At 35.7% G+C, this 11,981-nt stretch overlaps 1 protein-coding gene across 2 annotated transcripts; it reads right to left on the bottom strand.

Annotated features, from left to right (window-relative positions):
* Positions 1-371: 371 nt before the first annotated feature.
* On the bottom strand, positions 372-10,541 carry LOC117783826. 2 transcript variants are annotated; one of them, XM_034621373.1, is made up of 6 exons: positions 10,077-10,541; positions 2,534-2,666; positions 2,301-2,458; positions 1,315-1,957; positions 864-1,251; positions 372-791 (listed from the first exon to the last, which is right to left on the bottom strand). In XM_034621373.1, exons 2-6 carry the CDS (start codon positions 2,639-2,641, stop codon positions 787-789), a joined length of 1,302 nt encoding a protein of 433 aa, XP_034477264.1. In that variant the 5' UTR covers positions 2,642-2,666; positions 10,077-10,541; the 3' UTR covers positions 372-786. The 2 variants fall into 2 exon arrangements, with proteins under 2 accessions (XP_034477264.1, XP_034477263.1); XM_034621372.1 differs by having other exon boundaries at positions 2,534-2,668; positions 10,081-10,541.
* Positions 10,542-11,981: the final 1,440 nt, after the last annotated feature.

Genomic DNA, 11,981 nt, shown 5'->3' with positions numbered 1-11,981 from the left:
TGTTTATTTATTAATATTATTTATATTGAAATATACTTTGTTATTTGTATTTACAAATTGTAAATTTATGATTTTTACGCGGCCTCTTGGCGTTGGTAGACTAATACAGGGCTGCAAATTTATTGTTATCGATGCGAATGTATCGATCGACATGCTTAACAGAGCTATGTTAGCATAACATCTGTTATTAGAATCGATAACATTTCAAGTACATACTTACTTTGGCGGCTCGATACTTTTCAAATAAATTTAAAAACACTTTGTTGGGATTTTTTTAATGTAATATGTTTATGTAGTGTTCACATAATTGGAATATTCGAACTTATTTACATATGAAATGTATTTACAGAAAATAAAACAATAAATGTTAATTGCCTAAAGTAGCAAACAATTGCTTATGACAATTCTCACACTTTTATTTATGTGTTTGCTATATAAGTGTGCTTATTATCGCTTATTATTGTGCACAACTCGACTCTAGGACGTTCTCAGTCTTAAACGATTTAAAAACTATGGCAAAATTTTAATTAATTATTACAAATTGCATAATCATTAAATCTCTTCTCAGGTGTCTAACCATTAAACTGTAGTAAATTAGTATTATTGTTAATGCGTATTTATATTAATACGCCCAAAAGTATGCTGTTATAAATGGCTGCATTTCGCGAATTTTATCACAAAAGTGAGCGAAATGCACTCCACTGACCAAATGTAATACGTAGACTTTGACTAAATACTTGTAAGATAATGCTAGGCGATGAATAAATTAGGGCCAGCTCGTATTACTCATTCTGCAAGAGAAGAGAAAAAATGAAATGGGTTAATGAATCAAATTTGGAATAATTTTGTTTAAAATAACCTACCATGGGCGCTGATTAGACTGCGCGCATCCCAGAGCGAAAGCTGCGACTGCGAAAGTCGATGCTGTGGCGGATAAAGTTTATACGGGAAGTACGAGTGATGGAAGGTGGCTATTGGTATTGGCGCCGCTGTCTGCGGTAGCTGCTGCTGCTGCTGCTGCTGAGCGGCCAATATGAACTGATGATGTTGCGCCGAGATCTTGCGAGAGATCTTGGGCTCCTTTTTGGGCTTGCTGGAGGATTGCTGCTTTGATGACTTAATAAAGTTGGGTATGCGTGCCAGCAGACCACAATAGTAAGGATCATCCTGCTTCTTGCGCTGTTGCGTGTTCTTCTGTCGCTTCTTTTCCGCATAGACGGGTGCCATGGATGCGGCTGCCTCATAGTCCGGCTACAAGAAATGATTACACTATAAATGTCCACTCTTAGGAGTTGAATTTCTAGATTCACTTACCTTTGGCACATAGGGACTTTCGTTAAGGAAGGCAGCACTGAAGACACTGCGTCTGCCCTTGCTGGAATTACTCGAGTTTTGCGAATCATCCGAAGCAGCCGGTGTGGGATAAATGAGACCCACTTGGCTCTCAATGGTGGAGTACGGATCCTCGCTGGAATGTGTAAGTGGCACACGCATTCCCAGCGCATCCAGCGATTTGGGCAGCGTTTGTAAGCGATTCTTTAGCATATCCATGGCAACCACGTTGACCACCATTATCCACAGCGGTGTATTGATTAGATTATTGTTTGACTTGACCAGCGACACAGCCGACAGACACTGACGCTCCAAGCGGCAGCGTTCCGGATAGTTACGTGCAAATTCACGGTTTATGTTCGTCTGGAACTTCTTCATATCAAACAGTTTGGATGAGGCGCCAGCGGAAAGTGACATTTGCGGCATTTGCATGATGTCAGCACCGATGACCGTCTCCTCGTTGGCAAACGAGGTGTTGTTCACATAGATGCTGCTCTTGCCATAACGCTTGATGAATATGTTGCCAGTGTCGTCCATTTTGATTTTGAAACCATCGCCAATCGACTTCTTGATGACCTTTGTTTCAGCATCACGCATGGGATTCTCAAAGCCGTTAAGACCGATTCTACAAAAGATATGTACGTTTAAGGAAGTTACTCTTAAGAAAAACTAATACACTAATAAAGAAAAAATGTTCTAAAATCAAGATTTAGGTCTCAAAACCAAGAATTTTGGTCTAAAAAATGCGTTTATTCTGACTTAGTTATTTTTTAATTTTTTAAATGTTATATTTTACTGTGTGTTTTTACTTGTAACGAGATTTAATTTCAATTTAAATTTAAGACTTTTATTTGTGTATTGAGAGCTTGGTTTTTTAGTTTACTATTCTTGGTATTAGTGTAATGATCTTAAAATTGTCTGTTTTTGATTTTAGAAGTTGGTCTTTTCTTCAGTGTATGAGTACTTACCGTACGCCATCGAAGCCATGCTTGGAACCATTTATGGTTATCACAGAGGAGCGGGCATATGCCTTGGCCACACGTCGATTCTTCTCGAAAACGATTATCTTGGCCCAAATCTCATCATCGATTTGCTCCCACTTGGCCAGCACTTCATTGATGTGATCCTGAAGGGTTTAATAGTTAGTTTTCATTTCTCAATATCTCATTATATATATCTCAAACAGTGAGCTCATACTTACGCGAAATAACTTTTCGCGATCATGCCAAACATCTTCCTCCTGCTCGTCTTGTCCAATGGCATCCAAATTGTCCAAGGAACGCGATATAATCTTGCGGCGTGAAATCATTTTTAGTGTGGGTGTTCGTTCTGTTCTGAAAAGAGCGTTTTTCAAATTATTATGGCAAGATACACATGGATATAATTACAACAATTAATTTGTCGTTGTTGCTGCGGTGCGAATGATTTGAAATGATTAGATCTGGACTCGGGGCAAAAAGGGAATTAAATTATGTTTATAGAGAAATCTTAATCCGGTATAAGATTATTAAGCAATCAGCCAATCAATCTGCAAGCCAATGAACTTCATCAACATTTTGTTGTCTGTTTTTTCGGTTGGTAAGTTTGTCGCTTAAGTCACTTGATTTGGAAATTCAATTTTGTTTGATTTTATAGAAATGTTTGTATAGCTGAAATGAAATTATCAATGTCACTGCCTCTAATTGCGTGTGCCTTGACGACAATTTGTTCAACTTTTTATTTTGCATTTTTTTTCGTCAACAAACACTTGCAATGCATTTCAATTGCCTGCTTGGTTTTTCTTGACTTCTTTTTGGGTTTTTTTTTATTTTAATTTTCAGTTTCAAGTTTAAACGCATTGCCAACGTATTGTGACAAAATGCCAGCTACCAGCTTGGCATATCAGGTGTATTGGCGGTCAGGCACGTGATTGGCATTCAATTTGCCTAGCCAAATGCGATTTATCAATAAATAGGAGTATGTGTAGACTGAGATATGTGTGTCACACGGCTAAGCAAAGCATTGAAAGTGAGTCTGAGAACCAAAATAAACTTCCTAGCTGTTGCCCACCCATGTTAAATACCTTTTCATGTACTTATCGCACTTCTAATGACACACATCAAGGGAGCCAGTGACAAATTAAGGGCACAACATGCATTGCAAGTCAAATGAGCAACTAAACGTGATCTATTTAAAGTGAAGTGTTTCTTAATAGCATAGAATTGTTGGCTGGCATTTAATGATTGTCAGGTCGCTCAGCATGTTAAGTATTAGCGGTCAAATCGGTCAGTTCGATTGAAGTCAACGCCTTTCTGGCTTTCTATTTGCGTTTCAATGCGTTGGCGTTGTTCTTAATTAGCAAGCAGATTGGCCATAAAACTGATATATGTCACGCACCAACCAAAGAACCAAACTCCGATAAATTTCTAATTTCAACTGGTTTTTGTTTTTTAAGATTTGAGAACACAGAACTTGTCGCTAATTTGTTGTTAATGCTGTCGCACCCACAATCTGTACAAAGTCTAGCCTTGTTCCACATATGTGAACAAATATTACATACACCTATTTATCTATGCTGCTTAGTCAGTTACTTTGTTTCAATATTCTTTAAATTTTATGCTTAATATAGTTCATATTCATTCATGAGTCAACCTTCTTAATGACCACAATTTTGACCTCCTCTGGCGAGAAAAAAAAACCCAAAGGGAATATTTGCCGTTCGACTTTTGACTGTTTCATCTTCTATTTTGGAGTACTGTGATTAAGTTCGCCAGAATGCCAAAGTTTCTGTTGCTCAGTTGCTTTTTTGTTTTTTTTTTTTCCGTTTTATATTGTCTTGTATAATATATACGCGTAACATTTCGTTCTTTTCTCCGCTTTGCTGCTCGCTCTCAGACAGTTCTACGCGTTGTTGTTGTTGTTTTCATTTTGGTTTTTAACTAATATATACATTTTTTTTGTATGCTGAACGTGCTGTTGATTTTTTCAGCGATGATCACATGGCACACCAATACAACTAAACATGAAATTTAATTAGCTAACTGGCCTTTTGGCTGTCTTGTTGTTGTTATGAAACTGCATTAAAATTAACTAATTTTTACACAAATAAAAACTTATATATCTTTACGCTCATTTATTTGCTTTTATTATTCTGCTGTTTTTTTTTTCTGAAAGACAAAACTATGTATAAGAGTAATAAGAAATCTAGTAAATATTTAAACGTCTTTGTTTTAATTTCTGTGAATATTATTAATCAGCGGCCAGTTAAAAGTCAAAAATGTTGGCTTAAGCACGCACTGTCAGCTAAGCTGTTAAAAGTGCATTAAGTGTTAATTGAGATGCCGCCGATTGATCTGCGTCACAATGCGTTATATTTTGCCGTTTAGAGTCAGAGTCATAGTCAAGTTCGTGTCTTAAGTCTTTCGTTTGCACGCGCACATTTTCCGCATGCCATGCCAGCAATCAAGCTTAAATACATTTCTATAGTCTATATAGATTGTATGTGAGTGTATATGTGACCGCCTAGCCTTAACTTGAGTGCAATTAATTATGTAAGTTGGCCCGTTTTCAAGGCCATTGCGAGTTGAGTTTATTTTTAGCCACAACGCATTCTGAAACTGTTCTCTGCGTGTGCGTAAAACTTGGTTCATTCTCTCGCTCTACGTCTGCAAGGTCGTTTGGTTCCTGCGCAGAAGGAAGTCTTTATTTTTGCTAGTTGTCTTTGTCTGCGTTGTGGTTGTAGTTGTTATTGTGGCTGTTAAGCGGCTTAAGTGAAAAACTTGCTGACTGGCGCAAACAGTGGCATTGTTTTATTTGTTTAATTGGTTTTTATGAATCATGCCACAAATTGCGCAACTGCTGCCCGCTTGGCATGTGCCACACACACACACACACTTACACACGCACACCTAAGTCAAACTAGTTGCAATTTGGTTTTGTGCGCCTTTCAAAATGTTGGCGCTGCAAGTCTTCGCAGTATATGTGTGTGTGTGCGCTGACTTGTCAACCTCAAGTGGACAAAGTGGGGCGTACGACAGACCCACACCCAAATGCAATGCTAAATGTACCCAACTGCCTTTCTGTTTGTTCAGTTTCATAATTTTTGCGCAAGTTCTTGGCGTGTGCTGCAACCTTGAAAGTGGAAACCTAAACGACTTGAACTGTGAGCGCATTTATGCCTCATGCGTTATGTGTCTTGTTGCTCACACTGGGGGAGTGGAGAAGTCTGACAGGGGCAGATCTTACATGTCCGGCTGCGATTCCGGCTGGTCTCAAACAAGTTTGGCTTTTATTAAATCGCTTTGTTCACCAAAATATATAACAAAAATTCTATGCATTGCGTTCACTTTTTTTTTACTGTTGTTATTTTTTTATGGGTCCATCAATTTTATTAAAAATGTGCAAAAAGTATTGCAAAAATGCTGCTTTAATAATAATTTTTTGAACTTTTCCAGCCTTTTATTCTTTTCAATTTTTAATGTGTTTTTTTTTTATCATTTCAGTTATAATTTAAAATTTTTATAATAATATATTTATCATAATTAGATTTTAGTTTTAGTCTCTTAGTTGACACAAAATAAATAAATATCAAAATAAATAAAAAAAGAAAAAAAAAACATTTTTTTGAAATCTTTTAATTGAAAACAATTGACTTAATTAAACATATGATTTAATTGAAGCTTCTCAACTGCTGCTGCAACAATTAATAGCATGGAAATTCTATAATAAGATTGTCTTTTAATGTAACAAATGAAAACAACAACCAATAGATTGTGAATTGTTTGCACAATGCTGAGAGGGCGTTGCGGGGGGTGACAGTGTGACTTGGGATTGTTGCTGTTGCTTTCAACGCAACTGTAACAAACAACAATGACACCAACTACAACAACAACAACAACAATAGCTGTGGTTAACATTATTTTTATGAGTTGGCATTTTATTTTCTAGTTTTTTTTTTCTTTTGTTGTTGACTTTTTTGTTTCATGTGAGTAGAGCACATAAATTGAAATAACATATAGTATGAGTACGAGTAGCAGCTGAAAAAAAAAAGGAACACGCAACATCATGAAAAACCAAGTACTATGCCATATAAACTTAGCCATGGGTGTACGTTTATAGCAGCATTACAGTTTCTGTTTTATTTAGGTCGCTCAGCACGTGCAGATGTCAAAATAATGTGTCAGAAGTAACAGTTTGTTGCATGTTTATAAGGCGGTATTTAAGTTTATATGGTAAAACGGCGTGTTGAACTCAGACAGGGACTTGAAAACATTACAAAAGTCTATTTGAAAGAATTTTAAAAGCTAAAATTGTTTACGTTGAAATAAAAAGTGTGAACGTATTTGTTTAAAAAAATAGCTTAACCCTCTTAGAATAACTTTAGAAATAAGTCAAATTATTTTTCTAAGATGAATTTAAGCCTCTGAATTTAAAAATTAGCTCAGAAAGTGTGTAAGTTGACAATATGTAATTAATTTGCCAAAATTCACTTAATGCTAAAATTCTCAACTTTAATATTTTCACAAATGTGGCATTCAGTCTAATTAATTAGATAGGTTAGTTTTTAAGTTTTATTCATACAAAAAAACTCACATTTAAATAAGTGCAAAATAAAAAATTAAGTACTGTTAAAAGCTTCTAAGATATGTTAAGCAACAGTAAACATTTTTTTTTGTAAAAAAATTAATTACACTTTTAGTTATTGCAATTAAAAGGAAAAGTGTCTTTAGGCACGCTTACGTGTTAGAGAGTTATAGTGTAAAGTCTAGTCTTTTAGCTAACAATAAGAGACTTTAGAGTTCGTTGTAAGCTGTGTTTGAGTTTTAGAGGTTTTTGTGTCAATTCTTTATGACAGTGTGTACGTGTATGTGTGTCAAGCAGAAGCTGCAACAAGCTGTCTTTATCTGGAGTCTCGAGTCTTGGAGTCTGCTCTGCATTCGACTTGTTCGAGTGTTTGTGAGTTTTGCACTAGGCGCAAGTACAATGCGGCGTATGCGCAACTTTTGCTCTGTCACTTGATGTGCATGTCGCTCATTACATCATCAGCAACAACATCATCATCAGCCGAGGCAGCAGCAATAGCAGCAGCAATAGCAATAGCAATAGCAATTTCAGTGACAAGTGCCAGGTCTCTGACGGTATGGATCACACAGGTGGGTCGCGGGGGGTTGCGAAGGGGTTGCATTTGTGGTTGAAAATCGGCCGCGCTGCATGGCACGAAATTATAAATTCCAATTTTCACTTGCATTTTTTATATAGACGCTGGCTTTCATAATATTTTCGCTTAGTTATTTCGCTATCGCCTGTCTGCTTGCTTGCCTTTTGCAACTGTTGAGAATTCTCACAAAAATATTCATATTCGCATTCGAATTCGTTTTCGTATTCGTATTCGTGCCAGGAAGGCGCGAAAGAGAAAAGACAAAAATTACACAGCGCTTTCGTGCGGCTTCGAAGGCGACTTTAACTTCCGCTTTTGTTGTGTTTGTTGTGTTTGTTGTTGCTTTAGTTATTTGTTGATGTTATTGTTATTGTTATTGCTATTGAGTGATTATTTTTTTTATATATACTTATATAGCCGCCACGGCATTGTTTCAAAATTACTTGCAAAATTTTGTGAACGTGCACGCTTTGGGCCTTGGCTGTTGTTTTTGGCCATTCTGGCCATTCTGGCTATTCTTAGGCTTTGACAAGTGCCGCAAATAATAAAAAACAAGATTGAAGAATCTATGAAAATGGCAGAACAATGCAAAACTGAACATTTCGATAATGTTTGCTTTATGAATTTCATGTTTATTGTAGCTGCTAATTAAATGTGTCTCGTTATGCTCAAAAATTGACAGCATCTCATTGCAATTAGTCATTCATCATCATTCATTTACTCCGTCAGTCAGGCAGTCAGTCAGCTAGTCAGCTAGTCAATTGTCAATTTGACTATGTTAATTTTTTTTTCATTTACTCGTTCGATTTATACATTTTTATGATTCATAAACTCTTTTGAGATTGATGCTGTTGCATTTGCTCAAGTAACAAGTTGCAATTACATCATAAATCTACTGCCAATCAATGACAGACCAACTGTCGGCGAGTCATTAAAAATTTGAAACTACAATATACTATATAAATACAATTTAATATAATAACAATAATAATAATAATAGTAATACAAAACAAAGTCAAGCCATCAACAACAAAGACCTGTATGATTCGAGTATTTCCAATAGTTTTTTTTTCTCTTTTCTATTTCTGCTTAATTGGAGTTCATTAATTTCAGTTTCAATTTAAAATTGAGCTGTGAATCGAGCTCCTAATTAAATATGAAATGGAACGTAATTTATTTAGATATTGTATCATTAAAAACATATAAATTGCGTACTTGTGTCAATAATTTGGTGTAAAATTCTGGCAAGTAATTGAATAATAGAAATCAATTCAGCAATTCAGGGGCAAAAGACTTAAGACACGAACTGGTTTTTAGTTAAAAAAAGCGTTAAAATGTAGCAAAATTAATGCTGCGCTAGTTTCCAGTTTGATTCATTAGGGATTTGTTTATACATAGTCCAAATAAACATGAGTATTCACAGAGCAGAGCAAATAATTTGGGTCGCATGCAAATGAGCGTAAGATAAACCGATTCTATATATAACTACTATATGCAATTTTTTGGCGAAATCTGTGATAGAAAGAACCTAAAGTCGGCTTTCTTTCTTTATTCTTATCTGTCATGCAGATGGCGAATTTCATAACAAGCGAAACGTAGGCCAAAGACCCCAGAAAGAAAGAAAGAGGTTCGATTAACATCTGTCACAGGTAAAAACGACACTATTATTCCGATTCCGATTCTGAGGACAAGTATTACGCATCTGCTTTGTGTTTTTTTTTTCTTTTTTTTTTAATTTTCGACTGCAGATTACATCGGCCGGCTTGCCTGGCTAACACACGCTCAATTCTGTCAAGGCAAACCGAGAAATAAACTTAACTCTGACATTTTCGTTAATAAAAATGTGAAATTATATTAATGTAAATGCTAATCTGGGCGTAAATTAAGCACACGCAGTCCAACTTGATGTTGAACGGGTTTTTTTCTGCTTTACATTGAAGGTTGCCAAGCAGCAGCAGCAGCAGCAACAACAATAATAATAATCATAATAATCGCTGCACAACAATTTTTATCCACTTTGCATTGTGTTTGATATGGTAGCATTATTATAATTATTAAATGCGTTGGCTTAGTTTCTATTTCATGCTTAAGAACCTTTTGTGCCTATTGCTAACAAAAGACTCAAGCAACGAACTTGATTTTGTAATTTACATGCCTACAATGCCTTAACCGTTGCTGCCGTTGCCGTTGCTCTTTAGTTTTTATTTCACACTCATGGACAACAGCAACAACATCGTGTTCTATTGTTGTTGTTGTTGTTGGTGTAGTGGCCTTTGGCGTTTAGCACATCCACAACACATGCACTATAAAACCACAGCCCAGACATGTTTATTTATAAGCCGAAGCCAAACGCTAATTAAACGCCAAAGCGTCAAACAAACCATCAACAACAACAACAACATTGAACACAAATGTCTTGAACAATTTCAGAAATTATTGCACAATTTAGCTGCCAATCAAAAGCAGTTGGACGTGCTGTGATTTTAATTAGCAAAGAATGACAAATTAAGCAGGTATTTTCCTAAATGTCAAGGTTGCAGCAGCAGCAGCAACAACATCCACATCATCATCGAATTTATGTATACTTAATTTCAATTGGTTCACTTACCTTTTTTTTTTTGCAATGTGCAACGCGTCGTATGCGCAATTTTCAAATATCCAAGATGAAAGTTGTTCGTTTTCCTTGATGTTAATGTTAGGCACTGAAGTTGTCCAACTGCTGATTCAATATACTGCTTGGCTATAACGCCCACAATCAATCAATGTGTATATAATTCTATATACTATTAGTTTTTTTTGTTTGTTTTTGTTTTGCTCGTTTAATAATTTGTTTAAATCTATTGTGGGCTTTTATTTTTTTTGTATTTTTTATTTGTCTATTCACACAACACTCTCCGAGTTTTAGAACGCTTGACGACGCGACAATTGACGACGGCTGCTGTGTGTTTCTCTCTCTGTGGGTTCTATCTGTTAGTAGTTTTAGTATCTGTAGCTGTTGCTAGCTGTGAGCTCTAAAAAAGAAGCGCGCGCTAGAACCGTTCGCCCCAAGCTGCGTATTTCAACTGGCCAAGTAACGGTGTGGCTGGCCAGAAGACAGCAACAGCAACAGCTACCAAACACCGAGGCGGCCAAAAACCACCGTCACGAACCGAGCGCAATGCCGAATGCCAAAAAAAAAAGCTGCCAGACGACAGCCAGCCGAAGATATTAGCCGAAGTCAGCGACAACGCTTGCAGCGGTCTTTTGACTAGACCTGGCTTTCAGAAGATTCGCAACAGCTCAACGATGAGGTTGTACAACGTTCTTCTACCAAAAAAGAGGGGATATTTTCGCTTGTCATGGAATGACGCACATAAATTCAGCATTTATGCTAATGGCAGAGCATTAAGAACGCTGCTAACACGCCCCAAAAAGACACCCAAAAAACACAAATATTCCGGCGCTTTTAGTTTAGCATAAATAATTCATAGCTCGTTCAATTACCCCGCAATTTGTATATAAAATTTTATATTTTTTTTTTTACATTTTTGGTTTATTTTGGGCGTGTGAATTAGTTTGATTTATATTCAACCGTATTCAGCTGCTCGGTTTGCGGATGTTGTAGCTGATTTCGGTTTCTGATTCAGTTTCTGTTTCTATTTCAGTGGGTAAATCCCAGCCAAATAAAAGTTCTCTCTCAACACGAAACCACTTTAAGCTTCTTTATTTGGCATCAGCTTTTTGATTAACTCAACGAGCGACATAATTCAGCTCAGCTTGCTTCGTTTATGGTATTTGGCTTATATGGCTTATACAGCTTAATGCAATTTACTCGTATTTTAGCTCAATTCCATAACCAAAAAATATGCACTATGTAAACTGTTGTTTTTTTGTGGAAAGATTGCGTGATTCATGTTGCATAAAGGAGTGGCAATTTTCAATTGTTTCTTGGGACAGTTTTATGAAATTAAACCAAAAAAACTCTCAGCTGTTGAAAACAAGAAAGGTTCTAAGTTGTCGTTAAAAGTATCTTAAATAAAGGGAACAAACAGAAACAATTATCAACTTATGTTTTTTTTAAAGTCAAAACAGTGTATCACATCCTATAAAAATACAAATTAAATTGATTTTAAATATCTTTTAAGTAAACATTATAAACGTCATTCTAATACATTTTTCTATAAAATAGTCGTTATGAATATATGAACAAGTAAAGAAGAAATAAACTTAACAACTCAATAGTAAAGTGTAATAAATATTCAATTTTAATAGACTTTTGAAATTCGATGCGAAATTTCCAGTTTTTTTTTAATATATGCACAAATAAAAGTTGAATTATTTTCTTTTGCAAACTTTACCCTTAACCACAGAAAAATTAGAATATTGTTAATGTTTGCTTAATTAAAACAAATTGAATAAATTTCATTTAGCTACAATGACCAATTTTCTGGTTTCTCTGGACTAAAAGTTTTTTCCCTGTTATAAAGTTTAGATTGAGTCTTTTTTTTTTATGTGTTGAATAGCGAGTGTTATT

This window comes from Drosophila innubila, assembly GCF_004354385.1.
Source record: "Drosophila innubila isolate TH190305 chromosome 2R unlocalized genomic scaffold, UK_Dinn_1.0 1_C_2R, whole genome shotgun sequence".
NCBI lineage: Eukaryota > Metazoa > Arthropoda > Insecta > Diptera > Drosophilidae > Drosophila > Drosophila innubila.
The sequence above is the reverse complement of the archived record's forward strand: the minus strand, read 5'-3'. Positions and strand labels throughout refer to the sequence as shown.